We start from the raw sequence: 18,997 nt of genomic DNA, 5'->3' as shown, positions 1-18,997 counted from the left end.
TGTGCATTCCAGTTTATTTTATATCAAATTTCCCCATAATCAAACTCTGATGTACAAATTAAAACAGTTTTTTTTTTAACATGCATTACAGAATCCTGCCATAAGGCAGGGTTTGACTTTCAGATGTGAATTTTTCCAAAGTTGAGTGACAGAGTAAAAACCCATATATACGGAGCCCCCCCCCCCACCCCCCAACTCCCCCTCCCCCCCACCCATGCAATTACACCCTTCGCTCCCTCCCTGCATCCCCCACTGATAAAAAGAAAAGATTTGATTGCAAGTCTTTTAAAAAAAGGACTACAGGTGCTGTGGAGGGGCAAACTTAGGAAGAGGCGTTTGGGCCAGCATTGCCAGTCTTTGAGGAGGGCTGCATCCTTCACAGGCCTCTCTGGACTAGGGTAGGGACCCCCCGCCCTTCTCTCAAGCGGCACGCACACACGCACACACACACAAACACACACACACAGAGTCCCATTTGAGAGCACATGACTAGCCACAGAGAAGGAGGCGCAGGGGAGATTATGTGAGAAAATTAGCACGAACGAGAGAGTTCACACAGCAAACACCACATTGAGGGGGTTGGTTTTACCCTCCACCACCACCAGAACAACACCGTCACGATACACACTCCTCCACCGCTTCGCTGTCACGCATGCGAATGCCAGAGAGAGCAGCCAGGGTCACACATTCAGAACTTTTAGTGAGAGGGAGAAGGGAGATGGGGCTGGGGGGTGTCTGGAGCCACTTTTTATACTTTTGTCGTACGTTAGGGTTAGGATCCGGAGGAAGCCGGATCCGACATTGGAACCGTTTGTGGACTTCACGTCTGCTAGACAATTACTAGCAGACACACATACCGGTGGTTCTATCTATACTATACCGGTGGACCATCATAACTCTGAGAGTGTACAAATGGAACCAAATGGACTCCATTTGGTTTCAGAGTTACAGACCTGTAAGGGTCCATTTAGAACCCCCTATAGGAATCGTTTAAGGGAACCGTTAGGGAATCGGACCGTTGAGAGGGAATCGTTAAAATCCAAAAATGATCCCAACCCCAGTCGCAAGATGGCGTATTTTTTTTCTTCTTTTCGTCAAAATAATTTACGTCATACGATAGAAGTATAAATCGGGCTCAACTTTCCTCAGGCTCGGAGGAAGCGGCAGCACTGAAGACACGGACGCAACAGGAGCCCTATAAGCGAATGGACCTCATGCCGACTCCCAGCCCAGAAAATAATAAAAATATTTGCCAAGTAGGTCCCAACATTGTAAACATTAAACTGTTAAAGCTGAGAGCTGAATGTGCCGAGCCGGCTTTCGTCTGCGTCGTCGAGCCACATCGGAAGCCACGCAGAACACTGAAGAACCTTGGAAGAAGCTCAGAATGTTAAAGCAAAGTTGACATTCCGGGACTAACTCACTAAACAAGGCGATTGTCTTCGGGAACTTCTGAGCGTCGCTGTGGCTTTTCCCCCACCAAATCGACCAGGTTAGCACAATTCAGTAATCTAACACTACAATGTGTCTGCTCTAGTCTATAAGCTACGTGAAGAGAAGCAGCATTTTAACCACCACCAAAAAATAAAACAACCCTGTCCTGTCCAGCTAAACCCTGTTTAGATAGGGGGGTGGAGGGGAGAGGACTACTGCATACGCCCACCGCCCCCCTTTCCCATACACACAGAATCCAGGTAAATACCAACAAGTACATTCCTACAGTCCTTGGCACGCGACACACAGGGGGGAGGGGGGGGGGGGGGGGGGGGAGTCTATTTTATTTTGGGACTAGCAGGAGATGAGAGATGAGAGAGAGAGCCCTATAATGCAGGCTATACTGCAGGGTTGGTGAATGCTGAATGGCCGGGTGAGAAGATGGATGGGGGGGTCAGTGCTGTAGTCAGGCTAGGGCAGCTACACTTTATCCTAGTGACGGATATATACGTACGATGGGCGACAGCCAGGTCGGACTGGCGAGTGACGTGATGCTGAGGGACCAATCGGGAGGTTAAGGCACTTAAGGTCTCCCGATAGTTTGGGGGGGGGGGAAGGGGGGGTGAGATGGTGATGATTTGGAGTTAATCGTCGGGTGGAACTCGGGCTAATGGGTCGGTCGGGTCACGCCCCTCTGTGTGTGTTTTTTTCCCCAAAGGCAGACAAAAGCAAGAGGCAAAGCAACAAAAAAAAAAGGAAGGAAGAAGAAACTCAAGTTGGCAAATGAAAACCTGATAATGCACAGAGTGAAGAGAGGAGGACTGGTTCTTTATGCGCGAGTTAGTGTGTACATGCATTTTGCTTGCATGTGATCTACATCTACAGAGGTTATACAGTAGCATAGTGTTTATTTGTATGTGTGTGTGTGTGTGTGTATATGCATTAGGTTGGCACCAACAAAAAAAAATAAAACAAGCTCCTGAGTTCCCCTCCGGTTGGCACTAAATGCCCGCCGCACCAGTTTGGTTCTGCACGAGCATATTGCATTCATGCAAACGCACAGAGCAGCTTTTTCCTTGCATAAGGCATGAATCCTTAAACCCCCAAGAAACTACCTTTTTTTTTTCCAAATTCAAAATTCATCCACTCTAAGTAGAGAGACCACCAAAAAAAACAACAACAACAAACAAAACAAATAACAGAGCATCATAAAAAATCCAGCGAATCAGCTGCTCGTCTTTGCTGGAAAGAGAGGGTGGAGGGGGTGTGAGGGTGCAGGGGAAGAGTGCCAGCACCCGCACCACGGCTCTTTCTGGATCTGTCGGGAGGGGGGGGGGGGGGGGGGTGTTTGGGCCCTGTGTCTACTTATGTGCAGGACAGTTACGGACAGCACTCCGATGTGTAACACACAGTAGTCGACCAGGGGGCAGACGGATGCAGTCACATCAGGCCGAGGTGTGGCTGACTGCATTATGTGGCACTGAAAACATTTGTTTGATCCAACGACAAAAAAAAAAGGAAGGGGGAGGGACATACGTTATGTATGCGAGGAGGCGGGACTTCCTCAGTTCCCCCCGAGGAACTGACCAGTGCTGCTGTACATCATATGATTGGGTTTGGACTATAAAGTGCATACTTAAAAAACCCCAGCGAAGCCTGTTTGTGTTTATGTGTGTGTGTGTGTGTGTGTGTGTGTGTCTCTGTGTGTGTGTGTGTGTACTGTCAGGTGTTTAAGTGCACGCACACACACTGCTGTACGCGAAGTTCCTCTAAGAGCAGATAACGCCCACCCCAGTGTTTTTTTTTCTTCTTTTTTTTTGCTATTTTAGGTGGCTGTGGAGGAGAGCACAGGAGGCTTTAAAATATTATCTTACATTTTCATATTACACATATGGAACAAGTCTTTACAATATGAAGATGTCTGCGGTAGTTACATTGGCAAGTAATGAGGAAAAAAACAGACAAACAAACTTTTGTTAAAACACAACCCCTCGTTCCTCAAACATCTTCTGGTCATTCAGAGCGAATGAATGAATAAAAGGATAAACTTAAGTCATCCATCATCAGGTATGGAAGGTTCCTTCCTCTTCCCCCGCGCACGCACCGTCAGCCTTTTCCTGCCCCCCCCCCCCGTTAATAATGATCCGCCTCCATTATTAAGAAGTGTTCCGATTGGCTGCTTGTCCTAGAAGTCATAAAAATGTCGTGACCAATCGGAGGTGGTGAAGTGCAGTTTTTTTTTTTTTTTTTTTTTCATTTTTTCTTTTCTTCTACTGGCTGCCGGGGAGCTGCGCCGCCTCTCCATTGGAGGGATTTGGTTGCCAGGTTTGGAGGAAAACTATGGGTCCACGTCTTCTAAATCGCTCTTCGAGTCGCCGAGCATCATAGGAGATTCTGAACCCTGGGGAGAGAGAGGGGGGGAGGGCACAGCGCGAGAGAGACAGAAATTACAATTACAATTTAGCAGACGCTCTTAACACATTTACCGCCGGGCCCGTAGTTCTACGGGCCGTTAAATCCAACGGTTAAGCGCCGAGCCCGTAGTCCTACGGGCTGCGGTCTTTTCGCGCATGCGCGGTCCGGGTGCACTTTCGGAATTTTTTGATCCACTTCCGTTTCCGGTTTGATGACAGGAAATAGAATTATTTGGGATCCGGTTTCGACGATCACGCCCGCTCCCATTCTACAGACGAAACTGAAACTCAATTCTCTTCCTGTAGTTTTTTCTCCTCGCATTTCACTGTTTAACGTAATCCGCTCTAACTCAAACATGGATGCCCCGTTTGACACGCGATCTTCACTGGGAGATACAGGGAGATCTCGCGGATGTAAACAGACCGTTCACGGCTCAATCTTAAGGATTTTAACAAGATCTATGGCGACATGAAAAAAACAAAAAAACAACAAAAACACCTTGGCACTGGTGAGTACATTATGAGATTAACCTCTGGCGGTGGATGTGTTAACACATTGACCGCCAGAGGTTAATCTCATAATGTACTCACCAGTGCCAACGTTTTGTTGTTGTTTTTTGTTTTTTTCACGTCGCCACAGATCTTGTTAAAATCCTTAAGATTGAGCTGTGCACTGTTTGTAAACATCGCGGAGATCTCACTGCTTCTACCAGTGAAGACCACGTGTCAAACGGAGCCGCCATGTTTGAGTTCTGACCGTTTAAGTTAACATGGGAAATGCGAGGATGAAAAACTACATGTTTACAGGGGCTTTTACAGGGGTTTGTGTGTACGACTTAGAATGGAGACAGACGGGAAACAAAAAACGTGATCGCACTTCCGGTCGAGATCGGGTGGTGTTACACTGAAAATGGTCCCCCTAGAAAAAAAAAAAAAAAAAAAAAATCGAAAAAAAGGAAAAAGCACCACAGCCCGTAGGCTACGGGATTGGCGCTTAACCGTTGGATTTAACGGCCCGTAGAACTACGGGCCCGGCGGTAAATGTGTTAAAGGTTCTATGACATTCATTTTCACTTTTTAAAATTTGTATGTTTTTTGTGGGGTTTTGTGATCTCAATTACACCCAAAAAAAAAGAACTTTGAACATTCAGTGGATTTTCTGTGGACTGGGGTTTTCTGAATAATTAGGCTGAAAAGTAATCTGGTTTTGGCCCTCGGAGAGTGAAGTCACAGGCCATTAATCCCGCCCACTCTCCTCCTTGCCCCTCCCCTCCCCTATCCTTTGGGGGGGGGGGGGGGGGGGGGGGAGCAGAGGTGATGATTGACAGGCAAAATCCATCAACAGCGACACCCGCAGGCAAAGATTAATTTTTTCATTGCAGTTGAAAAGGCTTTAGAAATGTGAGAAAAACACCTGCAAATGGCTCACTAGAGTGGAATTTTCAGCTAAAACTTTTTATACACGTTTGAAGGACCATGACAAAGACTTTTAATGTGTTGTAAAACTGAATGTCATAAAAGCTTTAACCAGAGCGACTTACAATACGCAAGGTAAACGCAGAGAGACAGTGTAGTGCCTCAGTAAACCAGGACCACGAGTAAACCAAGGACCTAGCATCAGTCTAACCAGTATACTATCAAAACATCAATGTGTACATTGAAACTATAGCATACCAGTTAATCACGAACCTAGCATCCGTCTAAATAACCTGCCATCTAAATTTTAACATATCAAGTAACAAATGACCATATGGTAAGTTTGCATGGTCGTCATAAGTAGGTCAAGTGCTATGGGCTATACGTATGTGGAGTCTGAAGAGGTGAGTTTTCAGATTACGGCGGAACGATTGCGAGTGAGTCTGCAGCTCTAACTGCAATGGGGAGCTTGTTCCACAGAAACACAAAGAGAGAGAGAGAGAGAATCATGAGTAATATGACCCATCAGTAACCATGAATAATGAACAAAGAAAGAGGCTTATTTGTGTCTAAAAAGAACAGCGTGCACTACAGTACACTCTGCAGCGAGAACGGGGATATAATTACTACCCACCACTTATAATTTCCCCTGAACCCGTTTTACATGTACAATACTGCTTCAATGCCAGCATGAGTCAGGCCACTCCATGCACAAAATGAAGTGATTGACAACACAGTTAAAACGGAAAAGAACAGAAAGGGCTTTCATTCTATAGGCGAGCATGGGAGTTAACAGAGTCCAGTGTTGATTTTGACAGCAAATTTTGATTTAGTTTTAGTCATAGACTTTTGAATAAAATTCCATTTTGTTTGTCATATCTTAGTCATCTGTAATGTTTTAGTTTTAGTCTAGTTTTAGTAGACTAAATATCATAAGGTTATAGTCGACTAAATCTACAGTTGATTTAGTCGACTAAAATGTATGTTGGCGGTGCCTTGATGGCGTCGTAATGACTGATTTTACACTTGGTTGCATGCTGAAAATAGCCGATCTACAAGCTCACAACGCGTTGCAGCACGACGCGTTGTGAGCTTGTAGATCTGCTATATAGAGCGCAACACCCAAGCGCAACCAAACATAAAACGACTTGTCTTTTAGTTCTACTTGATCTCTTCTCCACTAGTCTCTCTCTCTAACATCTAAGTCTAGTTTTTATTTGTTGACGAAATTGTCAATATATTTAGTCTTAGTTTTAGTCACCATAGCTTAGTTTTTATGTAGTTTTTGTCAGTGAAAAAAGGTAGTCGACGAACATTTTTCGTCATAGTTTTAGTCGACGAAATCGACACTGGCCGAGTCCCTCTAAAACTGAGGGAGAGTTTTTGTAAGCCTGTCTTTTTGCTTTGTTGTACAAGATGTACCGTAATAATGATGAGTCATGTCTGCTCTTTACCTGTCGGAGGCTGCGGTCTGCGTTGTCATTGGCGGGGCTACCGTCGGAGCCATTACTGCTGCCAGACTGCTCCTTCTCATTCAGCAACGCTGTGGCGTAGGCCAGGGTATCCTACAGACAGGGTAGGACACAAGCACACACACACACACACACACACACACACAAAAACACACTATTAGAGAAGCCAAAACCAATACGACCCACAGAAGTGTTGTGTTTTGTATGCAGGGGTTTTTCCTGGCTCCAACGCACTGAGTCTGTGTTACCTTATTTGACAGAAATCTATGCATTTTCCTGCTGTTTCTGACCATTTGATCAATACAATATATATTATGCTTAAATAAATAAAACCCCAACTGCCAAAACTGGTAAAACATCAAATAAAATCCAGCGCTCGGGTGGGGCAGTGGTAATGTGCCTAGTGCCCACCACTGCTGACGCTGGGGGTTCGAACCCACCGCAGTGCATCTGGCTTTGTCGAGCGTCTATACCAGTGTTGATTTTGACAGCAGATTTAGTTTTAGTCATAGTCTTTTGAATGAAATTCCATTTAGTTTTAGTCATATTTTAGTCATCTGAAATGTTTTAGTCTAGTTTTAGACGACTAAATCTACAGTTGATTTAGTCGTCTAAAATGTATGTTGGCGGTGCCTTGATGGCGTCGTAATGGATGATTTTACACTTGGTTGCATGCTGAAAATAGCCGATCTACAAGCTCACAACGCGTCGCAGCGCGACGCGTTGTGAGCTTGTAGATCGGCCATTTTCAGAGCGCAACACCCGAGCGCAACCAAACATAACTTGTCTTAGTTCTATTGGATCTCTTCTCCACTCGTCTATCTCTAACATTTTAGTCTAGTTTTTATTTGTTGACGAAATTGTCAATATAATAAGTCAGTTTTAGTCATCATATTTTAGTTTCTATTTAGTTTTCACCAGTGAAAAAACGTAGTCGACGAACATATTTCGTCATAGTTTTAGTCGAAAAAAATCAACACTACTTTGTCGAGCGTCTACACGAACACAATTGGCCCGTGTGTGGGGGTCGGAATGTATTCCTACGGGCTGGGGGCGGCACCCGTCAGCAGGGAGTGTTTGGCGGGAGGAGTAGAACAAAAGGCTCTACGTCCTCCCGGTGGGGGTTCCTCACTGGCAGGTGAGTCAGTAGGATACAACGGCAGAGACAAGCCGACACACATGTGTGTGGAAAGGGATTAATCGCCATGACGACAGGGGGCAGGGGATTAGGATGTCATGAACCATTCAAAAGGGCAGGTGATTGGCTACAGTCCTAGTGACTGAATGTTGACAGGAAAATAACAGCTCGTCTTTCTTGGATAGGATACATCAGGGGTGATGCAACTTTGATGATGGAGAGGGCCACTATATTTCCACACTCACTCCAGGGGCCCACGTTGCATGTTGTTGCTGTCGGGCAGAAACCTCTTAACTCCATATTTTAACTTTTTTCGTAAATTAATGCTGTCCTTCGTAATTCTAGTATGTCACACAAAAGTAGCAAAAATAGCTGATCTACAAGCTCGCGGCGCGTTTTGAGCTTGTAGATCCGCTATTTTTTGCAATTTTGGAATTGGAATCCTGAATTCATTTTTGGTATTTTGGAATTGGAATCCTGAAAGTAACATTTTTATTTAATTTCAAATGCATTTAGTTATACTAGAATTCATCTTATGGACTTAAATACAAATACATTGGACATAAAAAAAAGTCATTAAACTGATAATATAGACTGAAGTAATTAAAGTGGGTCATGATTGCATGTTTGTAAAAACAGCTGAAATCAATAATATATCAGTATTCCCATATTAACCTGCGGGCCGCATCAAGTGAAGGTGAGGGCCCGCATGTGGCCCTCGGGCCGCCAGTTGCCCATGTATGGGATACATATTTGATTCACAATTCTTATCATTTTGGTGCTGAGAATTTTCCTTTGGGATAGGGTTAGTTAGACTAAACTAAAACATGTCTGGGAGGGAACGCCAAAAATAATCCTCTAAACAGGAAAAACGTGCACAGAGTGTGTGTGTGTGTGTGTGTGTGTGTGTGTGTGTGTACGTACCTGTGCTGAGATAGTGCGCTGGAAGGTTTTATTGGTGGACGTCTCATTGGAGACGTTGCTCTGTGGAGTCCAGTAATGTTCTGACATCTGAGAGGAAGAGGAAAGTGTCACAACAACAGAAAACGATGTTACACAGAGCCCTCTAAAGAGTGTGTCAGAACAGAACCTTTTGAAAGACGATGCGTTAAACATTGTGTCGTGTTTCGTATAAGACTCGCCTTTTTCTGTAACCACTGCACCGCCCAGCTCCAATGACCCGACAGATCCTTAAAGTAATCTTTAGCTGGGACACACCTGGCGGGGCAAAAAAAACGAGGAGATTCAGAGTTCGCTTTAACATTCACTGATATTCACTAGATCTGTCACAACAGTGAAGCCCTTTATGCCAGGACTATTCTAGTTCTAGTCTAGAATATGTAAAGTGAAATTAAAGATCAGTTCTCTTTGGCAAGTGACACTGTCGTGAGATGGAGAATCTTTTTTTCCCCAAAGAGGAACTACCAGAGTGCCAGAGTTTTTATCCCGCTATTTTTGTAACCCATTTTTTCACCCAGTGCCAATTATCTAAGTAATCCTGGGCACTACACTCCCTCTGCCAGCCTAGGGAGAGCCTAGAGCCGAGCTCATGCCTCCTTCAATGCATGAGAGCTAGCAAGCCATGCCCGATGGTTTCTAAAGTAAGCTTAAAAGCAAAAAAATGTCTTCAAGGTGAAACGCATCCGCCTGTGCATCCGCCTGTGCCTTAAACTTTCATCAAAAAGTACCAGAAGGACTTTGGTGTCTGGCTATTCTTTGTTGTATAAAGTAAGCTTAACAGAGACTCACTTCTGGGCCAGTGTGACGAGGAACTTGACACACTGGTAGCAGCGACTGCTGTCCACATTGTTGCTCTGGTGCATTAAAGCTGTAGAAGAAGAAGAAGAAGTAGAAGAGCAGAAGAAGTAGAAGAAGAGCAGACAGTCAGTACATTTGTTTTTATTTAGTAAATACAGTTCAAATTTCACTAACCGCATCACAACTTAAATTTCACTTTTAAACACTTCTGGGGTCATTTTCAAGTCTACTCTGACTGCTGTGAAAGTGAAACCCCAGAAAGTTTTCAAGTTGCTTGATTCAATATTTGGATATTTGATATTCATTTGATCAGACACGCCCCACCCCCACCCAAAAATAAGCACATTTAACTTCAAACTCCATGTTAGACTCATTGAAAACATACGTCGCTGGTTCTGGTGACTGATATTTTAACTTCTAATGAATAGGGAGACCGTCATTATCCTTCATGAATTTCACGCATGGACTTACAGGACTCCTTGATGCAACATTAACACATTGACTGCCAATCGCGTAGATCTACGCGAACCTATTTAAAGCCGCCACGTGCCAATCGCGTAGATCTACGCGAAGTGGTGTTTTTTGTTTTTTTTCCCGAAAGGAACAAAAAGTGCACTTTCTGAAATTTTCGATCCACTTCCGTTTCCGGTAGCACCACCGGAAACGGAATTATCCGGGTTTTGGTTTTTCCGATCGTATCCGCTTCCTGTCTAGGACGAAATCTAAAAGTCTTTCTCCTCGCTGATCACTGTTTAGCGTTCACCGCTGTAGCTTCAAGATAGCGGATCGCAAAAGGAAGCGGTCTTCACTGCTCGTTTCACACAGATCCCCTGTGTGTTTAGAACCAAATGAACGCGCACTTTTAACGTATTTAGCGAGGTCTGTGGCGACATGAAAAAAAAAAAAAAAAAAACAATAAAACGCTGGCACTGGTGAGTACATTATGATATTTAACTCTGGCATGGAATGTGTTAAATTACATAACTTAACAAAATAAAAAATCGAATAGAAAAATTAAGGTCTTCCCATTGATTAGAAGGACAATATATGTCAAAAGAACCAATGAAGTGTGTTGAATGGACTTATATAGGAGTGAAATCCCCTTTAGAAGCTGTGCATGATGCTTAGCTTTCTTTCCTTTACTGGTACACAGCACCTGGTTTTGTATAGTGAAGAACAAAGCATCCTACCTAACAGGCCTTTCTCTGACTCAAAGGCATACTTCAGCCTCTGAGTTTGAAGAGGGTCTTCAATGACCTGAAAGGAAAACACAAAAGTCAATTAACTTAATGAAACACAATGCTGCGTTCACACCGGCAGCTACAAAAGATACAAAGATACTAAGCTACTAAGCGACGCAGTGTATCTGTCGCCAAGTCACTGTTCAAGTGTTGATCAACACATGTGCCTCTGGCTAGCGAGAAAAAGATAAGGAAAATAAAGCGTAAAAAAAGTGTTAAAAAGAACATGGAACAAGCACAAGGAAATAATAAGGGTGTAAACTGTTAAATAACACTTTGTCGTTATAGCTTTGTAGCTGCAGTTGAAGCCAGCTCAACTTGTATTGTAGCTTTGTAGATTTTGTAACGGCTACAAATGTGATATTCTGACTTGTTGAGAGGAATATGGTGTTATTTAATACTTTGGTTACAGACGTCCCGGTCAGTGCAAAAGCAGTTGAGAACTACTGGGGTTAAAGGCTCAGTACTCACCAGCAGCTCTTGAAGCATCAGAAAGACGTTCTTTAGTTCATGAGGGGGAGCCGTCTCCAGCTGGGACTACAGTTCAAAGAGATACACAAACAAATGATGGATAAAATCATTTGCCTCCATTGTCCTGGAGGTACTTCAACTGTATAAGTAGAACAGAGCGGAACATGTGGGTAGAAGACAGTGCCCAGCTTTGGCTATTCAAAAATAGCAGATATAAAAGCTCACAGCACGTCACTTCGTATCGCTATTTTTGAAGAGTTTTGAAAAATCTTGAAAGTGTGAGAACTACTGATTTAGAAGGCATTTGTAGAAGGTCTTTGCAGAAGGCCTCAGGTCTTAATGGGTTAATGTGCAGTGTTGCCAGATTTTGCGAGAGAAACGGGCAACAAGGCCTATGAAAACAAGCCAAATATAAGACGACTAGGGCAAGTCAATCAAACTTTATTGCCTACTGTTGTTTTAGAGCAGTGGTTCTCAAACATTGTCATGTCAAGGACCCCCAAATTAATGTATTTGGCCACAGACCCCCATCTGAAAATATTTTGTGCCAGTGACCCCCCCAATTCAAATATTTTTTTTAGGGTTAAAGTGAAAAAACTGAAACAAGCCCAAATGCACTTGAGAAACGAGCCCAAACAACCGCAACCCCCAAACAAGCCCAAAGTCGCTTATAACTCATTCACTGACAGAATAAAAAATTGTCTACAGCCGACCTTGCCAGTGATTCAGAGCGTTTTCACGAACCTTAAATCATAGAATATTATTTTTCACAACAATCCATCCACCGATCGCTTTAAAAGACGTATCAGAGTCTCTTATTGGCAGTTGAACGTAGGTTGTCTTCGCCAAAAAGCAACAGAAAGCACTCAAAGCAGAGCAAAAGGCATTCTTCCAAATCCATTACAATGGAAGTGAATGTAGCTGTTTTTTTTTTTAGATCACGTGATTTGCTGCTTCGCTGAAAACGCATCAAAAACTCCATTGGCGGTGTGGGCGTTGGAAAAAAAAACACGTCAAATACGTCATTGGCAGTGAATGAGATAATAAGCAGACTTGGCGACGATTTTTCAAAAATAGCAGATCTACAAGCTCATAGCGTGGCACTCGGTGCCGCGCTATGAGCTCGTAGATCTGCTATTTTTTAATAGCCAGTGTCTAAATTACAGTGTATTTTAGACATAAGACAGTGGATGAGATCAATGTCTTGTGCCGTTTATGATCCCAGCACTCTGTGATGGACAGCATTTCGCCGCATCTTCGATTTAAGCCGTTAGGAAAACATGCATCTCGGCTGTCCGACATGGTTGGTTGGACGAACTATAACGCTGAAGAAGAACCATGCAGAACGAACTATAGCGCTGTAGAAGAACCATGCAGAACGAACTATAACACTGTAGAAGAACCATGCAGAACGAACTATAACGCTGAAGAAGAACCATGCAGAACGAACTATAACACTGTAGAAGAACCATGCCGAAAAAGGTTTTCTTACCTTGAGTAACTGCAGGAAACCCAGGGAGAAGGGCTCGTTGCAGTAGGAGCAGTACGTCACCATCTCTATCAGCAGGGACAGAGGACCTGACAGCTCCCGCATGGCACACAGCACCTGGAAATAAACGACACAACAGAAAATAACAAGCTGGTCAGAGAGGTTTGCTGTAGGGTATGACCCAACTTAGATTTACTGTTTTGAGGATTCATTTGAATTAAATTCAACCAAATAAATGATGAAGTACCATAAACAGTAACATAGCCTTTTACTACACTTTTTATTTTATTACATTTTTTTACTATGACTGAAAATTCCTAAGAACCCCTTGATGAGACTGTAGCTGTTCCAAGTGTGTGTGTGTGTGTGTGTGTGTGTGTGTGTGTGTCCCACCTCAAGCAGGTACGGCTGTCCCTCTGCAGTGAAGAGAGAGGCCTGCACATCCGTGTGGAGGGGCAGAAGAGGGCATGAGGAGGACTGCACACCGCTCACACTCGTTTTAAACGCTCCGGCAGCTGTGGAACAGAATAGAGAGGCTAATGTAAGAACAAGAGTGCATCATTGGAAAATGAGACTAAATCAATCCATGTCTCTGAGAAACTTGGGTGTGAATTGAGAAGTGTACGTGCACGTGTGTGTGTGTGTGTGTGTGTGTGTGTGTGTGTGTGTGTGTGTGTGTGTGTGTGTGTGTGTGTGTGTGTGTGTGTGTGTGTGTGTGTGTGCGTCTCACTCTGTGTCTGCTGCATCTTGAGGTCAGAGTTCAGGGTGATGAGGGCCAGAGTGCTGTGCAGGTGCAGGAACTCTCGGGCCTGGGCTGGACTCCAGCGCCGGTTCTGCGTAAATCAATAGAGAAGAGTGTTCACTGACACGTGACAAGTCCACGTCCCCCACTGCTAAGAACATTTCCTCTCTGTCAGCGTCACATCAAAAATAGCAATTAGAATCACCTTAGTTTTATTCACAAACACCTGCACCTGTCCGGAGGTTTATTAGCCTAGCGGAAGGTTTTTGGTTATGTGTATGGGTTGTACACTGTGTGTATTACTATATTCTGTTTGATTACTGGCTTCTTTCTATTGTATAAAGTGTAGCATTTGGAGTTATCTTATGTATTTGTGATGTATCTTGGATGACTATTTTGTTGTTTGTTTTTGTATTTGTATGTTAAGCTTAGACTGTGTAATTTTAACGCTGTATCTTGGCCAGTTCACACTTGAAAAAGAGACTGTGTCTCAACGTGTTTTTACTGGTTAAATAAAGGTTAAAAAAAATAAAATAAATAATAATAATCAAAAATAGCAGATCTGCCAGCTCGAAACGTCAATGTGTTGAGCTTGTAGATCTGCTATTTTTGCTATTTTCTTTACTTTACTGGCACACATGAACACCAAAATGAACCAAGACCACAATTCATGTTGTCATCTTCAGCTCTGTTTACCTATGACACATCAAAAAGTGACTGCTGTTAAAAGTGTCAATTTCTGGTCACTCAACTGTCTAAGGCAAAACAGCTGGAGAAATAAAACAACATTTATACACCTTAAATAGTTGAACTATTAGAAATGCACAAAGTGACAGATTCTATTAGCGGTCAGTCTTACCTGGTTGTTCTGTCTGTTAGGTCCCAGCAGGAAGATGAGCATCCGACGATAAGCAGAGTGTTTCAACAACAGCTGACAAGAATTGAAACCCTGAAAGAGAAATGATTCCAATACCTTACAAACAGTAGGGGCAGTTAACCACTTACGCCCTATATAAACTCCTTAAAAAAAGTTCGGAAACGTAACTTCTGTCGATTATATCTCCCCTTCAATAATACCAATTTGTATTGTATTTTATATAGTTGTTATCGTTGATTAGTCACCTTTACAATGAGGTATAAAAATCGTGCAATCGTGGAATAAGCAACACAGCTAGACGTGTGGGTAAAGCCCCCGAAAAAAAAATGTAAACATTTCCCAATATACTTCTGTTGGTAATCGCAGTTTTGCAGATTTAAATCGTTTTTTTCTTATTTGTTTACATACAACAAATAAGAAGAAAAAAATATATATTTGGATGGATGCAAATATTACCCTCTGGGCAAAGTTGCTGAAGAGGCTGAAGTATTGTGAGCAGTTTTTGACGTTCTCGGGCACGTCTTTGTCCAATAAGGAGAGCAGGGCGTCCGTCAGGTTGTCCAATCCAGGGTCTCCAAATTGAAGTGCACTTTCAAGTGTCTTCTCAAGGATGGATGCCACTACGATCCTCACCTCCCGAACACTGCACTCCAACAGGCACACCCTGGGAGGAGAAGAGGAACACAAAGACAGGGCATTAAACTCCTAGAATTCGTTTGTTGGAGACCCATATGGGTCCATTTGCTCCCATTTGTACACTCTCAGAGTTAAATAATTGAGATTATTATAGTATAGAGTGGGGTCCAGTGGGCTGGAGTGTATTGTTCATCTTAGAGCAGCTACAACAATGAAACCCAAGACTTTTGTCTCTTACATGCACACGTAAACGTACAAACACGCCCACGCGCCCACACAGAGAATCAGAATCAGGTTTATTGTCACACCACACGTTTACAAGGTAAAAAAGTGGGTGAAAGTCGCTTTCGTACATCTTTCCCATCGCAACGTTATTTCCATAGAAAGAAGAGGGGGGGGCAAGTGGGAAGGGAGATCAAACAAGAGAACAACAAAAAAGCCAAACAATCTATCTACATATTTACACTAGTACCTGAGATAAAAAAATATGACGAAGGTGCGTGAGCATAGCAGCAATATATACTGTGCATGATATACTTATGGACGTTGGTTAAGGTGCTTAGAGAAAAAAAGAAAAGCACAATAAAAGACAAAAACTAGAAAATGTGCTCCTCGGAGCACAGGTCTCCGCCAGTACTGTTCCTGATTAATCCTGTCTTACCTATTTATATTGCATATTGTCACGTGTCACTTGACCAATGTTAGCTTGGCTGATGGAAGCTCACTTCAAAAAATATAAATGATTTTTATATCAAAAAATCAAATAATTAATATCATATAAATAATATCAAAAAATATAAATGATTTTTTGAAGTGACACACCTATTTATAGGTTTCTATGTCATCATGCGTCTCGCTAGCCAATCAGAGCATTGGTGACAACAATATTGTCACGTGTCACGCGAAGCTTGACCAATGTTAGCTTGGCTGAGACGGGGGGACACACGGAAGGACAAGAACGAAAACATACTCTCCACCTCTGGCGGAGACAAAAAGTCAGTGCGTTATACATAGGATTAAGGTGCAAAGTGTCAGTGCGTGTCGACCGCATAATCCACATAGAGTGGACTGACCCTGGTATAATCCGCAAGTAGTTCCATGAGGGAGAGCAAAAAAAGAAAGTCACTTGTACCTGGTGTAATCCACAGGTGTGTCCAAGGAAGAGCAAAAAAAGGTCAGAGACCTCAGCTGGACAGTACCGCCTATCGTCAGGCTGCTGAACAAGGCTCATGCCTCGTTCAGCAGTCTGACAGCAGCCGGATTAAAACTGCACCAGAACCCATTGGGGGTAAACTATTTGGGGAATTTGGGGTAAACTATACCGTCTGGCGCAGCCAGGGCCATGTTTACATTCCGGAGCCAAGCCTACTCTTTCAGCCAATGAGCATCGAGTCAGTCAGCCGTGCCCGGCCCACAGAGGTGCTATCAATCCCCTCAGTGTTAACGTGCGCAGGGTTACAGGCATGGTGCTGGCCTGCTGGGTACTGACTGTCTATCTGTGCGTGTGGATCAAGTAGGAGAAATTGTGAAACTGCATAAGGCCGTGTGTTTTCATGTAAATCTTCAAAGAATTTTAATCTTACAAGATGTAATAATAAAAGGTAGCCTTGGTGTTGTACTGTAATGTAAACCATGCTATGGACCGTATAGAGGGGGGTGTAGGTCAGAAATACAGACGTTATAATGGTGGTGGTAGTGACAGCGGTACTAACTTGGTCATCTCTCTTCCCTCTGGTCCAACCAGGTACTGCGCCATCCACTGACACGCCTCACTGCTCTTTGAGAGCAGCACCTCTACTGTAGCCATCCACTCGTCTGTGTCAACCCTGAGAGAGAGAGAGGAGGGGAGGGGGGGGGGTAGAGAGAGTGAGAGGATGAACGATAGAGATGCACAGAGGAGAGGAATTGAAAAAGGATTGTCTGACAGAGATCATGAATACATAATGCTGTTTGACTAGATTACAAAGTCATGGGCTGATTGTGCGACATATCCAAAGCCTATACCACTTGTGCTATAACCACGCCCCGCTTCTGTGACGCACGCGGAACTGCCTCAATCACAGCGCGTCCTTGCACAAGCGGTATAGGCTTTGGGATGACGCGTTGATTACAGAGTACTGTGTGTGTGTGTGTGTGTGTGTGTGTGTGTGTGTGTGTGTGTGTGTCTGTCTGTCTGTGCGTGTGTGTGTGTGTACCGGAGCTTCTTCTTGGTGTGCAGGTACGTATGGAAGAGGAAATGAACAGCCAGCTGAAGACTCTCTTTGGCCATGGCCTGATAGGCTGGGTGCTTCAACTTTGTCTGAAACACACAATATTTGAGATGTCTCTGTGACCACACACACACACACACACACACACACACACGCACACCAAGTTCAAACACCTACTGCATTGACGGAGGCCAGGGAAAGCGTGAAGCTGAAGTAGTCGCTGTTGTAGACGTCTCTGTTCCTCATAAACCTGAGGTTCTCATCCCTCACCATCTACGGACAGACAGACAGACAGACACAGGGTTATTTCTCAGACTTCAATCATTAGGCCTTCATGCTGCTTCTTCACTATGTGCATATTAAAACCAGATCTAGCTAATGCCTGGTTCACAGTGCAAGATTTTAGCCCATATTATCTGAGGGTTTTGTTCGCTGTGTGTGAACTGTTCAAAGATGCAACCCGAACACGATTCCAGTGCTATCCATGAGTGTCTCCAGATATCTGGCAGGTTTGATATCTGGCACTGACGCCGACTGTAAATCATAGAGTATGAACTAGGTTGCGACCAGCACTGAGTGCTACCAGCCAATGAGAGCACAGGAAAGGTGGACACGGGTGCTTGTTTATGATTGTATAAACAAATTATTTCTGTAAACAGACAAACTGACTGGCTGGATAGTTGATAGCCGAGGGAAATTACAGTTGCCCTCATCAAGTTAAACAAACATGAAAGACAATAAGCAATACATATGTGATATAATGCCATGGACGAGTTAACTCATCGAATTCTGCTATGGCTCAGCCTGCCAACGACAAGTTTGGACAACTTTTTTTTCGAGATAGCGCGATCCTTAGATTTACTGCTCCATTCACTTCCTGGTTAATTTATTACTTAAAATTTCGGTGTACTTTTTTTTTTGTGATGTTTTTTAGACGAAACATGCTATTTTTCCTTCTAAACCCTCCGTGATTAGCAACTATCAGAGGATCGATCATACTGGAGATAAATATTCTGTGACTACTTGAAAAGGTAAGAAAATCGCAAGATCGCTGGCAGTGGGTGAATTTTTTTATGTATACACTCTTGGCAGTTAAAGAGATAAAATGGAATATTAAAAACAATTAAAAAGTCTATTGCACGTCTGCATATTGCGTCAGTACATATTCATCCTGATGAAATCTTGCAGTGTGTGTGATCCCCTGTCGCCTAGAGTGTGTACTGTGAACTGCAGAGCCATCTTATGACCACCTGATGACTTTGAAAGTCGTTCAGTGTGTACGTGCCAAAATGTAAGGTTAATAGAGTACAGAAGTCCTGACGTCACTCTTTCATCCCCTGGTTCGTAAAGTAATTTCTCTATGGAGAATAACATTGGGTCATCTTAGAATCGTCTCATATAAGAATTGTGGTCCAAAAATAAACAAACTGTCTCTGTGATATTGTCAGGGAGGAGGCTCTGTATCGTTTATGATAGTCAGTCACTTATATTTGATACAGTCTGTTTATGGCGAAAATGTAACTAATTCGGCGGAAGTAACATTAGCGTTTTCTCACTGTCAGTTGATGCTTCATATCCATAACAGTAAAATCGCCGGGATCATTTGTTTATTTTTGGTACACAGTTCTTATTTGACACGATATTAAACACGTCTATGGGAATTCAGAATGGGGGGGAAAAACCGCGACCCAGGTAGGAT

General features: G+C 43.4%; 1 protein-coding gene across 10 annotated transcripts in view; it reads right to left on the bottom strand.

The window, feature by feature from the left end:
- Window positions 1-211: 211 nt before the first annotated feature.
- Window positions 212-18,997, bottom strand: part of usp24 (ubiquitin specific peptidase 24) — a 96,800-nt gene continuing 78,014 nt past the window's right edge. For all 10 annotated transcript variants that reach the window (XM_080431445.1, XM_080431448.1, XM_080431449.1 and 7 more), the window contains 15 exons: window positions 17,476-17,571; window positions 17,284-17,387; window positions 16,801-16,914; window positions 14,909-15,116; window positions 14,435-14,524; window positions 13,564-13,666; window positions 13,227-13,348; window positions 12,837-12,950; window positions 11,345-11,410; window positions 10,823-10,889; window positions 9,624-9,702; window positions 9,017-9,092; window positions 8,799-8,885; window positions 6,719-6,829; window positions 212-3,835 (listed from right to left, as the gene is read on the bottom strand). In XM_080431445.1, coding sequence (XP_080287571.1) covers window positions 3,773-3,835; window positions 6,719-6,829; window positions 8,799-8,885; window positions 9,017-9,092; window positions 9,624-9,702; window positions 10,823-10,889; window positions 11,345-11,410; window positions 12,837-12,950; window positions 13,227-13,348; window positions 13,564-13,666; window positions 14,435-14,524; window positions 14,909-15,116; window positions 16,801-16,914; window positions 17,284-17,387; window positions 17,476-17,571 — 1,500 coding nt within the window. In that variant the 3' untranslated portion in view covers window positions 212-3,772. The remainder of the gene's footprint in view (window positions 3,836-6,718; window positions 6,830-8,798; window positions 8,886-9,016; window positions 9,093-9,623; window positions 9,703-10,822; window positions 10,890-11,344; window positions 11,411-12,836; window positions 12,951-13,226; window positions 13,349-13,563; window positions 13,667-14,434; window positions 14,525-14,908; window positions 15,117-16,800; window positions 16,915-17,283; window positions 17,388-17,475; window positions 17,572-18,997) is intronic.

Source organism: Gymnoscopelus braueri (assembly GCF_963280865.1).
Source record: "Gymnoscopelus braueri genome assembly, chromosome: 6".
Classification (NCBI taxonomy): Eukaryota; Metazoa; Chordata; class Actinopteri; order Myctophiformes; family Myctophidae; genus Gymnoscopelus; species Gymnoscopelus braueri.
The sequence above is the reverse complement of the archived record's forward strand: the minus strand, read 5'-3'. Positions and strand labels throughout refer to the sequence as shown.